This window comes from Pygocentrus nattereri, chromosome 28, assembly GCF_015220715.1.
Source record: "Pygocentrus nattereri isolate fPygNat1 chromosome 28, fPygNat1.pri, whole genome shotgun sequence".
Taxonomy (NCBI): domain Eukaryota; kingdom Metazoa; phylum Chordata; class Actinopteri; order Characiformes; family Serrasalmidae; genus Pygocentrus; species Pygocentrus nattereri.
The window spans coordinates 21,751,622-21,776,621 of record NC_051238.1 but is presented as its reverse complement, the minus strand read 5'-3'; the positions used below and the strand labels follow the sequence as shown (position 1 = coordinate 21,776,621).

The 25,000-nt window shown below is 40.8% G+C and overlaps 2 protein-coding genes across 3 annotated transcripts in view; both read left to right on the top strand.

Annotated features, from left to right (window-relative positions):
* The window catches only part of zgc:63587 (uncharacterized protein LOC393431 homolog), a 38,856-nt gene extending 29,052 nt beyond the window's left edge, over positions 1-9,804 (top strand). The window contains exons 8-12 of the mRNA XM_017702788.2: positions 1,884-1,985; positions 2,087-2,232; positions 3,351-3,434; positions 5,346-5,403; positions 6,751-9,804. Coding sequence (XP_017558277.1) covers positions 1,884-1,985; positions 2,087-2,232; positions 3,351-3,434; positions 5,346-5,403; positions 6,751-6,819 — 459 coding nt within the window. The 3' untranslated portion in view covers positions 6,820-9,804. The remainder of the gene's footprint in view (positions 1-1,883; positions 1,986-2,086; positions 2,233-3,350; positions 3,435-5,345; positions 5,404-6,750) is intronic.
* Positions 9,805-12,010: 2,206 nt separating this feature from the next.
* Positions 12,011-25,000, top strand: part of sept5a (septin 5a) — a 20,360-nt gene continuing 7,370 nt past the window's right edge. The window contains exons 1-3 of one of the 2 annotated variants that reach the window (XM_017702790.2): positions 12,011-12,160; positions 12,301-12,311; positions 21,669-21,759. In XM_017702790.2, coding sequence (XP_017558279.1) covers positions 12,118-12,160; positions 12,301-12,311; positions 21,669-21,759 — 145 coding nt within the window. In that variant the 5' untranslated portion in view covers positions 12,011-12,117. Of the gene's footprint in view, positions 12,161-12,300; positions 12,312-19,912; positions 20,301-21,668; positions 21,760-25,000 lie in introns of those variants that run through there. The other variant, XM_017702789.2, reaches the window with a different exon arrangement.

The window sequence follows — 25,000 nt, the reverse complement described above, 5'->3', positions numbered from 1 at the left end:
GGTAGTGATGGGAAGAAAGGGGTGCAATGTCTATAACACGAATATTCAGCCATTTTATTTGCTATGCAAAATGACCTGTGAACCTTACTCGTCATCTTCGTTTTTAATATGTAATGTTCGTAATGATGAAATAGTGGTAAAAAGTTTTCTTTGGGTAATTCTTTCAAAATCATTCCCGAATAACTTTAATATCTTGAAGATTGAGTTATGTAATTTTGATTATACACTCACCGGCCACTTTATTAGGTACACCAGTTGCTTGTTAACACAAATACAGTGCATCACAAAAGTGAGTACACCCCTCACATTTCTGCAGATATTTAAGTATATCTTTTCATGGGACAACACTGACAAAATGATACTTTAACACAATGAAATGTAGTCTGTGTGCAGCTTATATAACAGTGTAAATTTATTCTTCCCTCAAAATAACTCGATTTACAGCCATTAATGTCTAAACCTCCGGCAACAAAAGTGAGTACACCCCTAAGAGACTACACCCCTAAATGTCCAAATTGAGCACTGCTTGTCATTTTCCCTCCAAAATGTCATGTGACTCGTTAGTGTTACTAGGTCTCAGGTGTGCATAGGGAGCAGGTATGTTCAAATTTGTAGTACAGCTCTCTCATACTGGTCACTGAAAGTTCCAACATGGCACCTCATGGCAAAGAACTCTCTGAGGATCTTAAAAGATGAATTGTTGCGCTACATGAAGATGGCCAAGGCTACAAGAAGATTGCCAACACCCTGAAACTGAGCTGCGGCACAGTGGCCAAGATCATCCAGCATTTTAAATGAGCAGGGTCCACTCAGAACAGACCTCATGTTGGTCGTCCAAAGAAGCTGAGTGCACGTGCTCGGCGTCACATCCAAATGCTGTCTTTGAAAGATAGGCTCAGCATTGCTGCAGAGATTAAAGAGGTGGGGCGTCAGCCTGTAAGTGCTCAGACCTAACGCCCCACACTACATCAAATTGGTCTGCATGGCTGTCACCCCAGAAGGAAGCCTCTTCTGAAGTCTGTACACAAGAGAGCCTGCAAACAGTTTGCTGAATACATGTCAACAAAGGACATTGATTACTGGAACCATGTCCTATGGTCTGATGAGACCAAGATTAATTTGTTTGGTTCAGATACTCTCAAACATGTGTGGCGGCAATCAGGTGAGATGTACAAAGATAAGTGTGTCATGCCAACAGTCAAGCATGGTGGTGGGAATGTCATGGTCTGGGGCTGCATGAGTGCAGCAGGTGTTGGGGAGTTACATTTCATTGAGGGACACATGAACTCCAATATGTACTGTGAAATACTGAAGCAGAGCTCCCTCTGGAAATGAATGGGGAAGAAGGGGGATTTAAGTGGCTTTGAACGTGGCGTGGTTGTTGGTGTCAGACGGGCTGGTCTGAGTATTTCAGAAACTGCTGATCTACTGGGATTTTCACGCACAACCATCTCTAGGGTTTACATAGAACGCTCCGAAAAAGAGGAAATATCCAGTGAGCGGTCAGTTGTGTGGACGAAAATGCCTTGTTGATGTGAGAGGTCAGAGGAGAATGGGCAGACTGGTTCCAGATGATAGAAAGGCAACAGGAACTCAAATAACCAACCAGAATCTCTGAGGAACGTTTCCAACACCTTGTTGAAAGTGTGCCACAAAGAATTAAGGCGGTTCTGAAGGCAAAAGGGGGTCCAACCTTTTACTAGCCTGATACCTGTACCTAATAAAGTGACTGTGTACGTAATACTATAGAAAATGGATGAAGTAATCAATCTTTGGACAGTCTGTTGTGCCATGGAATCATGATTTGTGTAAACTTTCATTTCTCTCAGATGAACTCATTGCTGTAATAGTTGCATTTACTCTGCTGTGTTTTCTGTGTGCAGATCCTGGATGAGATCAATGAGCACGGCATCCGCATCTACCAGCTCCCCGATGCTGACTCGGATGAAGATGAAGAGTTCAAAGAGCAGACTCGTGTGCTGAAGGTAAGAGATCACCCCCCCCCCCCCCCCAAGGTCCATTATTACACTCAATTTATGGTACAAGTATATAATGTGTACATCCCGATGTGGTTTGTCTTCTCCAGGCTAGCATTCCGTTTGCAGTGATAGGCTCCAACCAGCTGATTGAAGTGAAGGGGAAGAAGATTCGAGGGCGCCTGTACCCCTGGGGTGTGGTGGAGGTGGAGAACCCTGAACACAATGACTTCCTCAAACTGCGCACCATGCTGGTGTGAGTACACAAGCTTTTATAGATTTGCTTCTCTCTTCAGATGTCTTGTTGTGTTCTGTCTCCTCAGCTGTGTTGTTGTATTGGTGCTGTGGTGTCCTCTGGTGGGCATAGTTCTTATAACTCTTATAACTCTGTTCTTGCCTGTGTTGCTGGAAGCTGTGGAGCAATGTTTGTTCATTGTACTGTCTGCTTGTACAGTGGTGCTAGAAAGTTTGTGAACAGTTTAGAATTTAGAGTTTCTGTCTTAAAATGACCTAAAATTTGATTAGATTCATTTAAATCATAACGGATAAAGAACCTTAGTTTTTTTTTTTTCTTTTTTAATGACAAAGTGATCCGAAACTAATTTTTTTTCACTTTGTTGATGAAAGTACATCAGCCTCTGGAATGATCTGTTCAGTATAAAGGATCATAAGAGTCAAGAGGTTCAATCAGGTTTGAGTGTGGGTGAGGATTAAAGCATTCTTGGAGCTCACACAGAGCTCTTGTGTAACCTCTAAGGATCTACAGGTCTTTCTTGCACTGTCTAATGTCAGTGTTCGTCAAGCAAACACTGAACAGGGACGGTGTGAATGGAATGTTGACAGCAGGAAGAAGCTGCTGCCCTCCAAGAAGAACATTATTCCCTCTTTAAAGTTCCCTAAAGGCCACCTGGATGAGTTATTCTTATACAAGTTATTCTTGTTTTGATTTTGAGCTTAGTATTGATCTGAAGGTGTATACCTTTGGTGTCGTTTACTGAATAAAAACTTGTCAGAACCTTCCTTTTAAACATAAAACCCAAAGTCACTGTGCCTTGAGTGTGACGTGCTGGAAGTGGATACATTTACTCGCTGCCACCAACTGTACACTAATCAATAAGTGCAGACATTAATAAAATTCTTTCGGAATATGATCACCCGTCCAAATTTTGGAGCAAGCATGCTTATTGAACGCTGCTTAGACTGGCTACTTAAGAATTAAATGGCACATTTTCAATGTTCATTTATTTTCAGAACCGTTTTCAGTAGTTCTGTTCGTATACTGGTATGGTAGTAGTAAAGTATTACATTTAGACACCAGCTGCAGATGTTCTTGGTTTGATAAAAGTCTTAAAATCTACTTGTGTTTGTATGTAGAACCCACATGCAGGACCTGCAGGAAGTAACTCAGGACCTACACTATGAGAACTTCCGCTCAGAGAGACTGAAGCGAGCTGGCAGGTAGGAAAAAAGCACCATATAAACGATTGCAGTTAGCAGTGCATTTGTCTTTTTTGGTTCATCATACAAAACTTCATACAAATCATCATACAATTCATACAATACATCATACAAAAAGTCTAAAGTGGCCAAATTGACTGTTTAGCTGATGTTGCTTCCTAACTGTCAATATTAATAGTTCCCAGCTGATAACAGAACAGCTTATATAAACGAACATCATTTACTGCTGCCCTGTAAATGTGTTATAGCACCAGTTAGAAGTCTTGCTTTTTTCTTTATACTCATGATGGTCAAGTTTTTGACGGGCTTAAACCCTCCTACAAACCACAACCCCAGATGAGCAACCTCTCTTTGCAAACGCAGCCCCACATTAATGAACTTCAACCTTGAATCACAGCCTCGCACTGGTCAACTCCTCTAATCCCAGTCCCTGACCCTATAAGAGAGTGAGGATATTTTTGTACTATTTGTCTGGTTCCTAAAAAGTTGGGATGCTGTGGAAAATCAAATTTAAATCTGAATGTAATGTGCAAATCATTTAAACCCTATATTTAATTGAAAATAGACAACAAATCTCAAAACTGAGACATTTTATTTATTTTATGTTTTTGTAAAATATGTCCTTTTTAAATTTGATACCAGCAACATATTTTAAAACAAGTTGGGATGGTGGTATGTTTCCCGCTGTGTTGCATCACCTCTTCTTTTAATAGCACTCTAAACATTTGGAACTGAGGAGAGCCGTTCTCGTTTAATAAAAGATTAAGCTGCTCAACACGGTCTGTTTTGTCATATTTTTATTAGATGTTTCTGAGCTCATGCAGTGGTTTCCACAGCATAGATGTGTCTGTTCTTAATGCAGTTCCACCTGAGGGCCCAAAGATCACGGCCAGCCGATATTGGTATTCAGCCTTGTCCCTTGCGTACTTTTAATGAAATGATGTACTGTAGCTGATAAAACATCCAAAATCTTGACTAGCTTATGGTGAGATCTTATGCTTGAGCTGTTGCACTATTTGCCTACACAGTCTGTCAGTGAGTATAGAACCGCTCCCTATCTTTACCTCTGAAAGACTCCCTGGGATGCTCTTTTCATACCCAGTCATGTTACTCACCTGTTGCTAGTTAATCGAATTAGTTGGGAGATGTTCCACCAGGTGTTCTTTTAGCATAACACAATTTTATCTGTCTTTTGTTGCACCTGTCCCAACTTTTTTGAAATGTGTTGCTGACATCAAATTCAAAATGGACATACATTTTTCAATAAACAAACATTTCTCAGTTATAACATTTTATGTGTCTGTGTACTGTTTTCAGTTATTTCATGTTGTTTTTATTTTGCACAGCATGCCAACTTTTTTGAAAACAGCGGTGTGTGTGTGTATATGTATGTGTGTGTGTGTGTGTATGTATGTATGTATGTATGTATGTATATATATATATATATATGTGTGTGTGTGTGTGTGTGTGTGTATATGTATGTATGTATGTATGTATGTATGTGTATATATATATATATATATATATATATATATATATATATATATATATATATATATATATATATATATAAAATTCTCATTTACCTTCAGGAGGTTTTTAGTAGCGAATGGTTTTTCTTTCAAAACTTTCAGAAACACCTTCCTTCTTGCCTTTAATACTATTTTATTTTTTTGGCTCTCTGCCCACTATAATCATTACACTTTGACTTTGACACTGATTATTATTCAATATTATTCAATTTTATTAATCATTAATTACATGGAAAAGCAACACAAACTGGCTTTTCTTTATTTAGAGAAATGCGGAATAGATATCTGGAACCGCTGGTGGTTCCTGGCCATTTAAGGATTTTATATATAAGGATTTTTATAAATACAGACAATACAGTTTCTTGTGTAACTCTTGCAGAACGGTTGAGGATGAAGTACTGGACAAAGATCAGATCTTGCTGGAGAAGGAGGCCGAGGTAAGATCTTCTTTTCTGTCGTTCACTGTCAGCGTCTCTAAAAATGCAGTCTGTGTATTTAAATTGCTGTTACATGCCCTCTCTCACCCCTCTACATGCCATGAATTGGTTTTGGTACTGGACCTGAAGGGGGGTATTGTGTAAATTAACAACTCTGCATCCTCTAGACGTGATCCTTATATTGTTCTTTGGCTCAGTGCGACGTATAGCCGAGGCAGACACAGACCCGCGACACGGTCAGAACAACGAGCAAACGTGTCTGCACAGGACATGACATCAGCTTCCTGTCAGATAGAACATGGGCGGCCTTATCCATTCTAATGGTGTAAATGCCTTGTTTCCATTTGCTGTGTTTTGTAGTCAGAATGGAAATTGTTGTAAGACGTTTTCAATAGGATGTAGATTGAGAATCATGGTACCCAGTGTTTGGTTGTTATGACAACCCAAGTGCCCTTACTGTTCACACATTATACTCAACATTCGTGTCGGTCTTCGCTTGCAGTGTATTTTAAGGCTTTCTTCTGCAGGTCATGAGGTGAAGATCACATACACACGTACATAAAGAGTATGACACGTTTTCTTCCAGATTTGGAAACTGCTGGTAATAACCCAGTAGATTATCCTGTGGTCCAGACTGCACATTAAGTTACTAGAGTATAATAAGTTGCCAGGTCAAGATAAGATAATTGGTCTGGTGGACGTGACCGCAATCCAGACAAAGTCTTGCCATGTCATTTTTAGTGTTAAGATGTTTATCATTACATGACTCATCTGTCTGTTTACGTAAGAAAAGTCTGAGAGGTGAAAACCGCCTCATTGTCAGTTTGTTAAACAGCAGGACAATCTCTAGAAACTTATTTTGATCATTAAATGAATGAATCACAGAGATGATTCATGCTTACTATAACCAGGCGTATGAACGTCAAGGTGAAAAATGATTTCTGTTTGACTTTTAAACTATAACTTTAAAAAAATAAAAACGTATAACAAGGACACAGTCATTGTCATGAAGCACCTCAGGCTGCTTGTTTGCTAATAGTGCCCCCTTGTGGAGAATGAGTGAGTGAGTTACAGGCCAGATCTAGAAGAAGCTTTGTTTGGCAAAAAAATGCATCTAAATTGTTGTCTCCCTCAGATTCCGTAGGGTGGATAGGAGAATTTAAAATATGCTTTATCACTACACAAATTACAAACTGATTCATTAAAATGGTGCATTTTAATCTTTTTTTTTTAAATAATCAAGTTAATTATACTGTTAAACTGTAGAATGTATTAAACTGTTCTAAACAGTTTTTATTAAGTCTGTTTATCTCTCTCTCTCTCATCTTTCTCTTTTTCTCCCTCCAGCTGAGACGTATGCAGCAGATGATAGCTCACATGCAGGCTCAGATGAGGATGAAGCCTGGAGATGACTGAGGAAGATGATGCGTCTGTCTCTGTCTGTCTGTCTCTGTCTGTCTGTCTCTGTCTGTCTGTCTCTGTCTCTGTTGTACCTGGAGCTCCAGTCTGGAGCTCAGTCACTGCGGTCCCTCGCTCTCTTTACTTTAATGATGGGTTATACTTTCCCCACGTAAAAAGCACATCAGCAGTATCGGATTTGGTCTTGTCAACTAGTTGACCAGGTTGGCTTGGACACTTTCATCAGCCCATTGTGCAAGAAACACATTCCATACTTCTGTCGAATGTGGTCAAGATCCTTCCCTGACCGCCTCCGAATGTGGTTTGAGTGATCCGATTGATATCTGATCAGAGTGCATCCTGTGGCTTTTCATGTGGCCATGTGAACCCCGAATGTGATCAGATTGCCAAAAACGCATGTTGATGCAAGGTGTAAACAGGCTAAACCATTATTTTGATATTTTTTTTTATTCATGATATCTATCAGTATACTCCATTTTGTGGGATTCTTGTGTTTGTCAATCATGTCAGGGTGCAAGGAACAATTTTATATTGCAGATGATATATCATGGCATATGACTGTTATTTTCATGGACCTGGGATACATATCAGTAAAATGTTGAGTAGTTTGCAGGTGTTGGCTGCGGTCACACTGCCTTGCTTTCTGTGCTCATTCTAAGCAGCTCATGCCGTACCAGTCACCTCCAGTTCCTAATCTCTTATGTCCCGGTGGTGCCTGTTTGACGGATGGTGTTTGATGGGCGCTGAGAAGTTATATTGTCTGGCCTCTTTCTCAGTAGGCGACTCTGTACTCAAAGAGGGAATTTACATGTTTACCGTCAGACGACAAAAGGATACAGGTTTAACAGCCTGCTTCGGAGACTTTATTAATGTGTGTATGTACCTGCTCCCCTAGTGAAATACAATCATGTGCATTCTGTACTTAATTCTGTATGTATGAGATGATACCCTGCAAGAAAAGAAGGCGTAGATAGGTTAACAGTTATAGTCACTTACCAAGGAAAAAATAACCAGCTATGTTTTAGACACACATCATATGTTCAAAAGTTTTTAGACACCTGCTCAAGTAAAGTTGCCCAAGTAAAGCTTCTCCTGAAATCACAATCATTTCCCTCCACTTTGCTGCAGTAGCGGCCTTTACCTTTCTTGGAAGGCTTTACAATAGATGTGGGAATATTGCTTTGCAGATTTGATAGCTTTCAGACAAAAGAGCTTTGAAGTCAGGTACTAATATTGTTTGAGTGGTTCTGAACCGGAAACACCACTCCAACTCACCCACAACGTGTTGAAACACTGTTCCACTGCTCCACAGTCCAGTGCTATAACCCTCTTAGCTGACGCATGACCTTAGGCTCATGTGTGGCTGCTCAAGAGTGTCCTGTTCTGTTAGCACTGCTTTTCTATGCGTTATACAAGCTGAACACGATTGTCAGCCGAAGGTGCACCTGAAAGTAGCTGAATTCACTCATTAGAATGGGTGTCTGGATACTTCTGGACATAGTGTACTTATGATGTTGCTTAAAATTCTTGGACCATGCAGCTAAAGGTCTGTAATGTGCAGTGACAGCCAGTAGGGGGCAATAGTCTCACTTAAATTCAGGACAGAAAACGAAAGTTTTAGGTAACACTTGAACGGTGTGTACATAACACATCTTACATAAATGCATCATAACATGTTAATGAACGTTTCAATCAACATTTATAAAGTGTACATGTTTTACATAATATTATGAATGAGATCATTTTACTGGGATACATTTTTTTTCAAAATGAAAGTAAAATGCCTCATTTTGGACAACCAAAATAAACACGACCTCACTTTACCCCCTTTGTTCGTTAAGTGCTTTGACACTCAAACGTTTGATGCTTTGCATGTCGCTTTACTACATGGACAGTCATTTACTCTTAAATATGCTTAGGAACAGTCATTCAGCTGAATCTTAGTGTGATGGTGTGCCTCAGCGTCAAAGCCGTGAATTACCAAAGGGGTAAAGCAAGGTCGTTTTTATTTTAACTGTGCAGAAATGAGGAGTTTTGCTGAAAACAATAGTTTTTTTGGAAAATGATCATTTTAACATTCATAAACCTGTTATGAAGTATTTGTTTGAGGATTTTATGAACATGTTATTTTGACACCCTTCAAGTAAAGTGTTCTGGATTTTTTCCCATGGAAACTGTTCAGCCTTGTTGAAATCCAGCCTTATTTTGCATGAACATGCGATTCAGAACGATTTTAAAGCCATATGTCAATATGGTGGATAGGATGGAGTCTAAGTGACTGCAGCCTTTGGGTATTTATTGGAGACTGAATGTATCATGGCTGTGGTATTTTTGATGACGTAACACTTCAGGTGATGAAATCGAATGCAAATGTTTGTGCTAACTGTAGAACGGTGTGAACAAAAGTGCCGGTGTGCTGTTACACACCCCTTCATTCTTGAAGTCGTTCTCCGTGCCTTAAACAAAGAAACACTAGTGTCTGTTCACTGTTTGTCCTTGTATTTCTTCCTTTTGTGCATGGCGTTTGATATTTTCTCACTATTGTGGTTTTTTTTTTTTTTTTTTTTTGCCTTAATATTCTACTGTAATCTGCCTCTGCTGCAGCAGCAGTGCCTAATTTAACTCTTACTTAGCAGCTTGTGGTTGTTGGTTTAGGTTATTTGCTTCTTTCCTTTCTCCTGGGTATTAGAAGTTAGATAGAGGTGTCAGATGAATAAGCACATGCTTCCACATCCATGTTTGCCTGTTTTGGTACAACATCCTCCACCCTACGTCACTGAACTCATTAGCCGTATATAAACACACTGATTTTGTTTCTTAATGTTGCGGCCCAGCCTTATTTTGGTTCGGCCAGCTCCTGTTTTCAGAATAACTTTAGTATTTTTGTTTTGCATGTCCACGGTACAATAGGGCTCACTACTCCTGTTTTTAAAATACTTTTTTTGTACTTATTCTAAGAAATAAATCTAAACGTTCTCTTAAGTCATGTTGTAATGTTTTTGTGTCCAATGGTTACAGTTGCTGAACACAATAGTCTTCAGTTAGACTGACTTAACGGGCTTCTTCACTGTATTGCTGTATTCGGCTTTTAAAGAGCTGTAGAGGTAGGTTTTGAAGAGAGATCACTTTATTCTCGCTTGTTTCAGAAAAAAGAACAGCTGTGCAGAAGTGCAGCTATTGTAAGGATCCAGTTTGTGTCCGCTTTGAAAATTTAGGTGTGTTTATTTTTATTCAAGGTTGCACTCATCATCCTGATTATTAGAATCCTATGTACTTCTACTCATTGGCTGCTTTATGAGGTCTATTTAAATAGTCCACTATAAATGTGTGCAGTTGCAGGTTGTAGCCCATCTGTCGCCCAGTGTGTCTGCACCCTCTACGCCATTCATTATTGATCACTTCCTGACCGCAGGTCCGCTGTTATTTGGCTGGTGATCATTCTCAGCACAGCAGTGACACGGTGGTGGCATAGCAGTATGTTTGAAGCAGGGTGTAAGAGTGGTCCACCACCCAAACGTCCAGCCAAGACTGGCTCTGTGGTTTTGCCAGGCACACTGTTAGAAATACGGTTACTGTGCAGGTACGTATTTTGTTCATCAAGGTACAAACAGTGTAAACATGCCCACGAAGGTACAGCAGCGGTTTTAAGGTCCAGTTTTGTAACTTTGTTTTCCCCAGTTGAAAAGTACGTATCTTTCTATAACCTAATATTTTAAAATTGAACAATAAAATAAAAAGCCTGGAGACGAGATGGGGTGTGTGGAGTCAATACAACTTAGAAAATATAATTTCAATGAATTATGGCACAATTACACTCACTGGCCACTTTATTAGGTATTAGGTTTTATTTCAGTTGCTTGTTAACATAAATAGTTAATCAGCCAATCACACGGCCGCAACTCACTGCATTTAGGCATGTAGAGGTGGTCAAGACAACTTGCTGAAGTGCAGACCGAGCATCAGAACGGGGAAGAAAGGGGATTTAAGTGGCTTTGAACGTGGCGTGGTTGTTGGTGCCAGACGGGCTGGTCTGAGTATTTCAGAAACTGCTGATCTACTGGGATTTTCACGCACAACCATCTCTAGGGTTTACAGAGAACGGTCCGAAAAAGAGGAAATATCCAGTGAGCGGTCAGTTGTGTGGATGAAAATGCCTTGTTGATGTGAGAGGTCAGAGGAGAATGGGCAGACTGGTTCCAGATGATAGAAAGGCAACAGAAACTCAAATAACCAGCCAAAATCTTTGAGGAACGTTTCCAACACCTTGTTGAAAGTGTGCCATGAAGAATTAAGGCAGTTCTCAAGGAAAAAGGGGGCCCAACCTATTACTAGCAAGGTGTACCTAATAAAGTGGCTGGTGAGTGTATGTTCCATGAATAAATGTACTGAGATGTACCCTTGAGGGAACTGCCTCAATGACAGTATTGCAACTTTTTTGTCTGAGATAATGGAGAAGAAAAAAAGTTCAATTTTTTTTCCTCCTTTTCTATTTCTGGGAGCAGCAGGTCAAAATTTTACCTTGGTCTCAAAATAATGACTCCTAAATATTGACTTAGGTCAAAGTAAAATGACCTGCTTACTCGAAACTTTCACTACTTACTACTATTTTGGAATAAGGACTTATTTTGACTCAATATATTGAGTCAAAATGAGACTTTTTATGTCAACAAATGACTTGGTGTCTTGTAATAATGATTTAATTCGGCACCTTCTTGAAATGTGTTAACTATCTTAACATAGTATCTTTAGAAAGTAAGTCATTATTTTGAAATACTAAGTCATTAAATATAAAAAAAAAGGAAATCAGCATTCAAAGACATTCCGACTCAAATTCATTCAAGACATGATGTTTTGAGTCATAACTGAGATATTGAGTCAGTTTTTCAGGTCATTAGTTTGAAATAGTAAAAATATGTTACTGTTTTGAGTTAGTAAGTCAATTTTTAGACATAATATAAGAAAGCAACATTTGTTCTCTCTACCTGGAGGAATGGGCTTCTAAAGGAACTAACCGTGGGTGTAAATCGGCGACAAACTGCGTCATCAGATGAGCTTCAGTCTCCCACTGTGCACAAGCAGGACGGTTCTGATGAAGCGGTCCATCAGTATTTGGGCCTGGGCCTGGATTCAGGAGTGAGAAGCAACGCTTAACCCCGCACCTTGCAGCAGCATGAGCCGTGATTGGTCGGGGGCAGTAGGCGAGGCTTCCGCGCTGACGCAGTCGCCCCGCCCTCTGTTGGGTTCCCCACCGGAGAGCGACTGAGGAGGAGAGAGTGAGCGGAGCTGGAGAGCAACATGACCACCAGCGCACGATACAAGAGCCGGATTTTTAAAACGGGTAACCGCTCACATGTGACCTGTCTCGGCTTTTCACTGCCGCGTCTGAATTGCTGTGTCTTGGTTTGAGTGGACTAATGTGTTTTCTCTCTGTGTCTGTGGGTCGTTCGGGCATCGCTGCATCTCCACCTGCATCCTCAGAGGACAGCGAGGTAACGCCATGCTCTCCTACTCTCACACGATCCGCCTTTAAACGCGTATTCCTTTATTTACAGTCACTGTCATGCCCTGAATGCGGTCTCACACTGTCCAAAAGAACGCCTCACATTACCGTGCACCGTGCTGCGGCGTTAGACGTCATGCTTTTGAGCCTGTCAGCATCCCGTCTTCTACTCGTGAAGGCGTTAATGGCGTGCTGTAGCTGTAGTGAGTGCTTATGAAACACGTTTACTCCTCATTTTCCCCACATACCCTCCTTGGCGTAGCTCATTCTAGGCCCTGTCAAAGCATCCTTCTCTTTCAGGCCGACTGCTGTGTCATACAGCCACTCTGATGCTACTTAGAGGCTTGTTAAGGTGACTGATTCAACATTCAACATAATAATCTCTCTCTCTCTCTCTCTCTCTCTCTCTCTCTCTCTCTCTCTCTCTCTCTCTCTCTCTCTCTCTGCTTGTTAACATAAATAGCTAATCAGCCAATCACACGGCCACAACTCATTTAGGCATGTAGAGGTGGTCAAGACAACTTGCTGAAGTGCAGACCGAGCATCAGAATGGGGAAGAAAGGGGATTTAAGTGGCTCTGAACGTGGCGTGGTTGTTGGTGCCAGACGGGCTGGTCTGAGTATTTCAGAAACTGCTGATCTACTGGGATTTTCACACACAACCATCTCTAGGGTTTACAGAGAACGGTCAGAAAAAGAGGAAATATCCAGTGAGCGGTCAGTTGTGTGGACGAAAATGCCTTGTTGATGTGAGAGGTCAGAGGAGAATGGGCAGACTGGTTCCAGATGATAGAAAGGCAACAGGAACTCAAATAACCAACCAAAATCTCTGAGGAACGTTTCCAACACCTTGTTGAAAGTGTGCCACGAAGAATTAAGACAGTTCTGAAGGCAAAAGGGGTTCCAGCCTTTTACTAGAAAGGTGTACCTAATCAAGTGGCCAGTGAGTGTATAGCGTAGTACAGTAGAGTTAATTCATTGCATTAGATCTCAGTGATGCTTCTATGAGGTTTAGGTGGACGTTAGGAAGCTGGAGTGTTTCTGTCGATGATGAGGGTGGTGGTTTAGTGATTATATCTCCAAGCCTGAGCTCTCTGTCTTTTTCTCTGTGCTGGCATCTCCATGGTTACGGAAGAGAGAGGAGGAGGATGTGCCTTCTTGTTTCTGCCAAGACTGCTTCCCCCCTCGTGATGGCCCTTCTTGGAGTTTAAACTGAGTTTAATATATATGATATATAATAGATATATATGTCTTTGGCGCTCCATGACACAGTTTTTCCACAGTAAAGTGACACACTGGTTTCACTCGAGCTGTGGACACTACATTCAAGTGCTTCACCATTTGTGTCCATACGTTATAAAAATGCAGCTTGTGTCGTTTCTGGCATGGTTATGTAACTCCTTAAGCATGTGTGCTATGCTTGAGATTCTGCTTGAGCGAGAGAGATGCAGAGAGAGAGGGAGAGAGTTAGGCCACATCTGCTCAAGCTGTTCAGGCTGAATGCAGATGGAGAGGGGGCAGGTTGTAATCTCTTTATACTGCAGACTTCTTCTTTTTCACCCTTAGGCCAGATTCAGGCGAACTTCAAACTGGCAGCACTCTGACCCATCAACACACACACAGTCATGCAGATATCGGCATCACATACTGTTGCTCAGGCACTGGCAGCCCACGCACAGTCAGAAATACAGCACAGTCCACCCACTCACACACTTGCATACGCTCTCCATCACTACTCTACTCTCTCCCCACACCCCTATCACTGAATCTGTCACCTCTCTCCTTCTTTCTCTGTCTCTCATGGAGTTATTTGTTATTGAGGCTTAATAATTTAATGGTGTGGAAGTCTGTCTGCTATAGGGTGTGTGTGTGTGTGTGTGTGTGTGTGTGTGTGTGTGTGTGTGTGTGTGTGTTTTCTCTGAGCGAGGCTGAATTATGCTGCTCTGGCTTCGCAGTGAAAGCCAGTGGTCTAATGAATGTTATGGCCACACAAGTTGAAGCACTGTGGAGTTTAACTTGAATTGTACAGTAAAGGTCACTGTGCCTTTACCACCGTGCGTTTTTTCTTCTCTTCTCATTTTTTCACTTCTCTACTTTGTATTCTATTTTATAACCCTTTCCTCTCTTCCCCTCCCTTCTCTCTTTTCCTGTTCTGTCCTTTTTCTCATCTCGTCTTACCTGGCATCAACTATTTTCTGTCTTCTCCTCTCCCATATTTAGAGACCTGTGTCTGACTGTGTGTGTGTGTGTGTGTGTGTTGGGAAGTGTTTGTTCATTTGTGTGGCTGATAGATTTTTTGCATTTGTGCTTTATTACAAAATGCTTTGTGCATAATTACAAAATCAAGCACACACACACACACACACCCCCCCCCCCACTTCAAGCATTTCCTTAGGTTGCTTCATAAATTATTCAACAAAATGGTATTTATTTCAGAGAAAAACATGTTCAGCACAGCATCAGACTGTGGAACCTTCAATGTCTGGGGCTGTTTTTCTTACAGTGGTGTTGGTGAGCTTGTGACACAAGTACATTTTGAAAAAATAGCAAACAAAAAAACCCCAAAGTCATGGAATAGTCTGTTTAGAATAAATACCACTTGGTTTGAAGTGTTTTTTTAACACAGTGAATCTAATGCATTATTAAGCATTTGAAACGAATGAGCAAATGATTTTGGAGAGCCCTGTGTCTTCATTATATATGTTATTGCATGATTTGTGTGATTCACACAAATGCTGTATCATGCGCATCTTAGTCCTCCCCTTTCGTCTCCTCCCATAGATTTCTTGTCCCTCTGTCTTCTTCTTACTGATGATGTCATCTGCTGACCTCAGTATTAGGGAGTGCACTGGGAGGCACAGATGCTTTTCTTGTGCATTAGAGTCATTTGTAGATTATTGCTCAATTCATTGTGCACACAGGATTGTTCAGCTTCTATGCTCTAGAAAACGTCCAGAATAACATCAGCAGGACTAAGTATCAAGTTTAATGTGGCCACTATGCTCTTGACCTCCGCCACACTTTCTATCAAAAGTGTGAGTGTGTTTATGTGAGTTACCCCAGGTGGTGGATAGGAGTGGCAGCTGGACAGTGTGCGTGAGCGAGTGTTTTGGGAGGGGCTGAGTGAAGGCTATTGTGTCACTCCAGGACATCTGTTCCCTTCTATACAGAGGACCCCCTTTCTCTTCTATTGCACACCCCACTCTGCCCCATTCTATGCTTTCCTCTCATCTTCTCCACTGCTAAAAAACACCCCCCCCCAGACAGCACTAATGCAGAGAGAATGACCACACCCCACATGGTGCAGAGATGAACTACAGAGAGTGTGTGTGTTTGTGTGTGGGTGAAGGGTGTTAATATGAGGAGCTACTCGAAATCAGATGCCTGTATGCAGATGAACTTCAATAGTGAGGCGCCCCTAAATCCTCTCTCTTTATCCCTGCAAAATCCTTCCCCACCCCACACAAGCACCAGCGCGCGCACACACACACACACACACACACACACACACACACACTACCAAAACCTCAGAGAGCAGCTGGAGTCCCAACTGCACTGATCAGCATTTACCCTGCATCCCCTATCTCAACTCTGTCATATGCATGCACAGTTTTACTTACTTTCACTACCATTCAAAAGTTTGAAATCACTGCTTTGATTACAATAAAGCCAGTATTGGAAATACATGTATAAATTTTAAGGACCCACTGATTCCACTTTTCCTCTCTGATAGGATGCCTGATCCTTGAGTATTGGCTGATACTGTGTATCAACTCTGATACTGACTCACTGGTGTACTAGTTCCCAAATTCATACCATTCTACTTTTTGAATATTTTATTTTGGTAAAGACTATGTCACATGTTATTAATAAGCTATATCTTAAACATGATTAGTAATAAGAACCCTGTTTAACAGCTGCCGTAAATGCTAAATATTTTTATAGTTGAAAAATAGTTCAGAACAAAACTGAAGAATATATAGCTGAACCTGTGGTTTGTACATTTAAACATGAAGCAGCTTGTCAAAAATGCTTCTGGATGTTGTTTCACATCCGAATTTCTTGAGTTATTTGTCTCCTATGTGTGTCCCATTCGCTTCCGCTTACACCTCCAAGCGCAAGACAGTTCTGGAGTTTAGTAAATATTCCAGTCGTTCATGCTGTTAGTAGTGCTTGAGCTGCTTTGAAGCAAAAGCCTGTGAAACCCCGCTGCTGCGTGATGCAACTGGTGAAGGAGGTGCACCACAGATGGGACTGGTGGATACACAGGTCTGCCTAATGGGCTGATATGCTAAAGGCTAAACTAAGACTAAATGCTTTCACTACCCCAAGAGACTGGCATTTCCTTTCATCAATCTAAAGAACCATTTAAGCATGCAAGCAGTCCCTTGTGTAGATGACAAATTGATACACGATTCACCTAGGGGGTGGAGGGAATGTCTTAAACAAGTTTTTCCTTTTTTGGTGTAAAACCAGAAGTGTCTGCTGTTACATTCTGTTTCCTGTAACTGTTTGCATGTTTATGCATCGTCGTCCTGTTCACGCTAAACTCGTGCACAGTTAAATAGCATTGCAGTAAATGGCTTCTCCCATCATTTTCCCATATAATAAGAATTTTCTAAGCATCAACCTAAACCTCAAATTCAGCATAACCTTATCCTTAACCCCAGTAACCAAAAAGGAATGGTTTCAGTCTTTATTGTTGTCTTTCCTACAAAGTCAGGACATTTCTGCACTGAAAATGTACGCAAACAAACACACGTATGCTCATATGACTGTAATCCAGACAGTCCACCATTGATTCATTCATTTATTCCTTCAGTGCTCAATCACAGCTCATCACTCTTAAAATTCAGTGTAATGAATGAGCCAGTGTGTGTTTTATTTTGCCATCACTACTAAAACGGTAGGATTCCACAGCACTGCTGTGTCACATGGTCTGTGGGAACTGCCAAAGTCATTTCAGCCTGCCAGAGTCTGAGGTTTTGTTTGTGTGTGTGCGTGTGTGTGTGTGTGTATGTATGTATATATGTATGTGTGCGTGTTTCACACAGTTTGGTGGCTGTGCTGAAAGTCACTGTGCTTCCGGCATTCTCAAATCATACTCGATTTATTCACTTACATTTTTTCCCTCTCACAATCTGCTGCTGTGCAGACGCCAACAGACCCTAAAAGTCTCTAAGCACACTACCACCATCTATTGGTAAATAGAACTATTACACGCCTCCTCTGACCCTTTCCATTACTCCCTTCCATAATGAAACAAATATTAAAATTATAATTCAGCAAAAAAGCTAATTTACACTCTTTTTTTCTTGTTACTCCAAATGTAGCCGATTGGCCAAGACATGTTTGGCGTCTGAAGTTTTTCTTGCTTAGTTTTTGCACTGGAGCTTCAAGGCTAGTGTAGCTAGCAAGTATTGGAGGCTGATGGCCTGCCATTTAGAATAAGCAAACTGAAGGCCCAAATCATCGCACACTTGCCACAAATTGAGTCAAGTTGTTAAGTACTCTCTAAAGTAGACTTACGTATGTGGTTTCTGACCTACTATAAAAATGGACGAATGTCACATAGCTCAAATTGGCAGTAGTGGTATTGAAGCCTACTTTTAGGTGATACTGTGTCAGAAACCACACAAGCAAGGCCCAGTCCCATTTCTTCTTTTTACCCCTACCTCTTGTTTTCGAGTGTAATCCTCCCCCTTGAAACAAGTTACAAGGGGTTGTTGAAATCTTCCCCCTATGAAATGGGACGACCCTTCAAGAACCGGATACGTCATCAGATGTCATAGAGTTTTACGTAAACAGACGAGGCGAGGTTTTCTGGCCATTTCCAATACGTCGCCTGCGGCTGTGGTGATCTCACTTGTGTGTCACATGACCGGACAGATGAATCATATTTAAAATAACCTGGAATAATAACCAGGACATGTTTTCCTGCTTTGTCTCCAGACTAGAGCAATAACGGTACATCACACTGACATTTGCCGTTTAGCCAAAGGAGACTGAAAAGCACCGGCGCTCGCGATTCATTCACAACTTCAGTTTTACACATCAATCAATCAAACGAGTCACTGAATAAAAAAGAGCACAAACAAAAAACTACATCACTTCATCAACAGCTATTAGCGCTGCTCTGCAGGCGAACCTGCCGGCCTGCAGTGACAGCAGAAGAGGAGTTCAAAGAGGGGGAGCAATTATTTATTATCGCCACTAAGAACTCTTCAGTGATATGAAGCTGAACTTAGCCTTTTAATCCCAGCTTCATGATCAATTTCCCTTTCCACCTTAAATGGTGAGGCAACATTACATACAGTAACTGCTGCACCATTTAAGGTGGAACGGGAAATTTTGCCAGGTAGCAACCGAGACATCAGCGTATTACTAGCAATTTACACGATGAATTATGGCACAATTACACTCACTACCCACTTTAGTAGGTTTCAGTGGCTTGTTAACGCAAACAGCTAATCAGATAATCACACGGCCGCAACTCAACGCATTTAGGCATGTAGAGGTGGTCAAGACAACTTGCTGAAGTGCAGACCGAGCATCAGAATGGGGAAGAAAGGGGATTTAAGGGACTTTGAACGTGGCGTGGTTGTTGGTGCCAGACGGGCTGGTCTGAGTATTTCAGAAACTGCTGATCTACTGGGATTTTCACACACAACCATCTCTAGGGTTTACAGAGAACGGTCAGAAAAAGAGGAAATATCCAGTGAGCGGTCAGTTGTGTGGACGAAAATGCCTTGTTGATGTGAGAGGTCAGAGGAGAATGGGCAGACTGGTTCCAGATGATGGAAAGGCAACAGGAACTCAAATAACCAACCAGAATCTCTGAGGAACGTTTCCAACACCTTGTTGAAAGTGTGCCACGAAGAATTAAGACAGTTCTGAAGGCAAAAGGGGGTCCAAACTTTTACTAGCAGTGAGTGTAAATTATAAGAGCAGAAACCATAAATGCAATCTGAAGTCCATGTGGCTGATGTGCATGCGAACGAAGGGGAGTCAGATTCTACATGGGAGGCAGACTTTAGCATTACACCTGTCCTCTCCTATGACTGACTGCAGCTCTCAGTTACATGGTGACGTTTTGTTTCTTTTTATTTTTGTAGTTCATAGCAAGTCATTCTGTGTCTTAAGCCACATGGACAAATGTGCACAATCTTACTGAAGGTCTGGTTACGGTTTGAGTGTTTATCCATTTCAGCCTCATAGTTTCAGTGTTAAACTAAAGAAGCACAATTTGGACACCAAACATGTCTCAGCTGATTGACTACGTCTGGGGCAAGTGGAAAAAATTTTAAATTAGATTTTTCATCTAACCCTTCCTTTAAAAGTATTAGGGATGTGGAGGTTCATCACTCCTCACTGGACTGGTACGCTTATAGATATATGAAAGCTGTGTGGCGTGGAGAGCAGGACTGGCAGGAAGGGTGTGTCAGACTTACTAAATGTAGTAAGACACACACACACGCACACATGCCACCAGAGTTCACCGCACCTCAGCTCCACTCTCTGTTTATCCACTGTGGAAAAAGAGGGGGAGGAATGAGCGGCTGAATGAATGAGTGTTCTTTATTCCCCCATTCCACCCCTCCCCTTTCCTGTACCAAAATTGCTTCCTTGCCTTCTCTACCTTTCTCTGCCTCTTTTTCCTTATCCCTCTCTCTCTCTCACTTCTCCTTTTTTCTTTTGTCTCGTGGGCTCTCTCTTCTTCACATTCGAATTCCTCCACCTACCTGTCTGAACAGGGAGAAGTGGCAGACGCCGGAGGCCACAGAGAGGAGAAGAGAAAAGGAGGAAAGAGAGAGAGAAAAACAGAGGGTAAAAGAGTGCTGTAGGTTTGGGCAGTGATCGCAGAGATTTGGGCTTTTTTCAAGTGGTGTGTCGGTGGTGCTGGGATGGATGCCATCATGCTGCAGGAGAAGCTGGTGGAGAGGCTGCTGTGTGCCCGAGGCAGGACTACTCGACAGAAGGTTGTCTGTGTGTACCTGTGTGTGTGTGTGTGTGTGTGTGCGTTCAGTTTTTAGGTATATTCTGTATTTTCATTTATGTTTATAATTCAGTCCAGTTTTCAATCCTAATTCAATATTATTTTTTTGTTAGGTTCAGATTTGCGTTTTAGTCAGATTCAGTATTGATTTTTTTCAGTTTGATTCAGTATTTAGTTAAGTTTACAGCACTAGTTCAGCATTCAGTTGTTGGTTAGGTTTTGAGTTTTGGTTAGATTTAGTAGCCTGGTTTTCAACTGCAGATTAGTCTTTGTTTTTCAGCTGTAGATTTAGTATTCAGTTTTTAGTGCTTGTTCAGTTTTTAGTGCTAATTAAGTTTACACTCTCACAGTCTTTCGTTAAGTTTTCATTAATTCAATATTTAATTTTCAGTGTTAGATTCAGGATTCATTTTCGCTGCTTATTCAGCATTCTTTTTGAGTGCAATTCAGTATTAGCTTTTCAGGGCAAATTCAGTTTTTAGGTTCACTGTTTGATTCAGAACTCTGCTTCTAGTGCTAATTCAGTGTTAAGGTGTCAGTGCAAATGCAGTATTAAATTTTCAGTGCAGATTCAGTATTCATTTTAGTGTTACATTCAGGTTTCAGAACAAATTCAGTAGTCATTGCTCCATTTTCAATGCAAATTCAGTAGTTTTTAGTGCTGATTCAGTCTTTAGTGCTGATTCAGTGTCCAGTTTTAGTGCCGTTTTTAGTCCAGTTTTTAACACTGACAGATGCCGTGTGTGTGTGTGTGATGGGGTCATGGAGTAGATGTGGGGTCTCTGTGGCGAGTCTTTCTGCAGGGAGACAGTGGAGATGAATGTTATGAGAAGTGCTGGCAGACTGAGCAGTTTGGTCAGTCTGACAGTGTTTTTGAAAGAGCTATTCAGCTACAGTCAATGGAGCATTTTTCATCTGTGTTTGTCTGTGTGTGTGTCAACATTCAGGGTTTGTCGGTCTGGTTCCTGCCAAGATGCAAGACTCTTAACAGGCCATCAATCTGTTACTCTCCAGTTAACAGAAGACAAAACTGAGGCGCAGTTTTTATTTTGATTTCCTGATCTTTTGGTTTCCCATACACCACTTATTCACCATAGATATGACAGCAGTCTTAAGATTCTCTTTATTTCAGCCACTGTGAGTGAAATGCTGTTTGTCCCACAGTGGTAGGGGTTCCATAGAAGCAATTCTGACACAGTGCCTTCCCTTCTTCTTGTGCCAGTTTTGGTGCCAGTCCGGACTTTCAAATGCTCGGAAATGAGAGAAAAAAAGAAGCTTTACAATCTGAGTTGGTTGTCATGTTCTCAGCTTCTTCTGTATAATAAATGTCTGTGCTCTCTTTCTTTCTCAGGATAAGCAGTATGTTGGCTTTGCTACGCTCCCAAACCAGGTCCACAGGAAGTCGGTGAAGAAAGGCTTTGACTTCACCCTGATGGTAGCAGGTGAGCCTAAGGCCTTATTCACCCTGTAGATAATTTTGCCAGTCTTCCATTCTGTAGAACGTGGTCAAATGTGAAGTGCACTGTAATGTCACATTATAATGCATATGTATTTATTGGTCTGAGGTTATGCCCTATTTATCTTGTTTTATATTCTCATGGGAGTCATTTGTGTCCAAAAAATGAAATCTGTCAGCGAATTATCTATTTGCGTTCTCTGATGTACATTGGTGGTTTTTCTCTTAATGTTTGAATTGATTTTGAGGGCACTGCAGCTTCTAGCAATGCATCTGTAGTTTTTAGTGAACACTTTGGATCTCAATGTGGTCCAGAGTGCAGTATGAGTCTCGTTACTAAGCACGAGTAACAGACAGAAAAATGTCAGCTAACTTAATGGGATAGTTTGTTGAAAAATCTTGCACTTTGTCCATGTGTAGTTGATCAGCCAAGACAGGTGTGCTATACAAATTTTACCTCTTTTAGTTTAGAACTGGCTCTCTCTATTGCTGACAGTAGTGTAGTCGTTGTCTTACATAATCCATAATGCTAGACTGGTAGAACAACAAACAAAACAAAGTAAGATTACAAACACTAGTGATGTTCGATACCACCGATTTCCTTTCCGATCCGATACTGAGTAAAGTTCAGGGTGGTATCGGCGATACCGATCCGATAATGATACTTTGTGCAAATACACCTAATGTGTCTGGTAAATGTAAAAAAAAAAAAAAAGTAGTGCATTTCAAATGTATAGCTTCATAAAGAATCAGAGACATCAGAGTAATTTATTTACTTATTTATATTAAACTCAGAATTAGACTGATTGTAAATAATAATAGATCAATTTTATAGATAAAATGTTTTTTTTAACCATCTTTTATAGTATATATTTTTCAAATTTCACCATGGCTGTTTTATCACAATTCCTCTGTATAATTTAATGACACCTAGTCTATGTAGTCCACTTTAAACGATCAGTTCTTTAGGAAACCATACCTGAATAAATCTAGGCTTTTTTGCCTATGTGAGATTATCTCAGTGATACACATATTACTCCAAGCGGAACTCGTGCAGCTATTTGTTGAAGCATATATTTATTTCGTTACTTATTTCATAACCATATTTATTAATTTGAGCAACTCCAACAGTAACAGTGCTTAGTGCCGCTTAAAGCACCAAATTTTCTCCCTCTGTACCTGGATAGCGCCTGCCTGCAGCACCGAAGGACTCCGCCAGAGGCGCTTGTCTTGCCCTTGCAGCAGCACCTGACACTGTGCTCTTCTCTTCTGTCCACCTCATCATAAATGCCTTGAATTCTGTGTTGTGGTTTAACCAGAGGTGTTTCACAAGGTTTGTTGTGTTGCCACAACACCTTTCCGTTTTTTCCACAAACATCACAAACCGCGTCTTGGCTGTTTGTGGAGCTGAAATAGCTGAAATAGCTACACACACGACTCCGTTTACACTCTGCCATTGTGTCTGTCTACTGAGTGACTGAGCGTGCCGCTGCACTTCCGCGTTACGCACTTACCCAGGCGGAAGAAAAAGTAGTTCCCACCAACCATGTATCATTTAGACAAGATCTCAGTAGTTACTTTCCACTGTGTTCCTGTTAATGATATACATTACCTCAAATGACTATCAAAAGTATCGATATTTTGATTTGAGAATCGATTTTAGAACATAAAGATCTGGTATCGGAGGTATCGATATTTCAGTATCAATCTGCACGTCACTAACAAACACAATAAGACTATGTTAACATGGACCCAACAACCATTGTAGTACTACATTATGAAGCATGACAAGTACAACATTTACCCCAATGAAAATGACAAATTTAAATGAACTGATGTTGGTAACAAAGATGTAGAAAACGACACCAGCAAACCTAAATATCTAAACCATCAACCCATCGTAAACGAAACCATACTTCTACAGCAGGTGTGGGAAAACATTTATGAATCGTTTATTTCTTACCTTTGATGACTTTATGCTTGAAAGTAGACAGTTCACAGGTCAGTGCCAAAAATGATGCTGCAATCTTTTTTCTTTAACTGATAGTGTATGTCTGGGCACCTCTTATCAGGATCTCGGGTACCAGATTTCACATTTAAAGGTCCTTAAAGCTCATGTTTTGTATATCTGTGGCCTAAAAATCAAAATACATCCACAAGAACACTAGCTCATTGCTTAAAAATATAAGAACGCTTGACCAAGATGGGTGGTTTCTTAATTTCTTTGTGATTGGATTATGGCTATTAAGTTCAGTATTGAGACTTGCCTATCCAACATTAGACCCCTGTATGTCCTACTGTTCTGGAGTCCTTCCAACCTATCAGCTTTCAAGATCTGATCAATTTGATTAGGAAAATGATCTGGATGTAATACCTTTTTATTTTTAAAAGTTTTACCAATTATTAGTCCTGCAGTATTAGTTGTTCTTGTTAATCCTTCATTGTGTACAGGACATATGCCTTCCTACTTTAAACATGCTACTATCCAGCCATTAGTTGCAAAACCTAATGTAGACCCTGCTGTGTCTAAGAACTATAGGCCTATATGTAAACTTCTATTTTTGTCAAAAGTCTTAGAGAAAGTAGTGGCCAAACAACTCACTGCTGCATTGGAGAGACACAAAATTGTTTAATATTGTATGAGTTTCAGTCTGGGTTTCAAAATTGGCACTCAGACTGCTCTTCTGAGGGTTTCAAATGATATCCTAATGTCCTCTGATGCGGGTCATTGTTCTATGTTAGTACTGCTGACCTTAGCTCTGCCTTTGGTGCAGTTGATCATTATATCCTGATTAAGAAGTTTTGAGACTGGGTGAGCATATCAGGCATCTCACTGAGAGGAGTTTCACCGTTACTGCTGGAAATTTGGCCTGGTTTCTCTCAGCTACTTTTGGTGTCTTACAGGGTTCAGTTTTGAGGCCCATGTTGTTCTCTTTATGTCTGCTGCCCTTAGAACAGATTATAAAAGATTCAGTATTGCATGTCACTTATTTGCAGATGATATCCGGCTGCAGTACCTTTCATTCAAACCTAGAGAGGTCATAGATTATCTAATCTCCTGAATTGTATAAATGCTATTAAGGACTGGATTCTTGCAGCTCAATCCGGATGAGACAGCGGGTTTTAATTGTTGCTCCAGAAAAGGTTACCCCCATGGTTAAACAAAGTTTTGGACTTCTTCTTCTTCTTCTTCCCACACCAATGAATTTATGTAGTAATTAATTTAG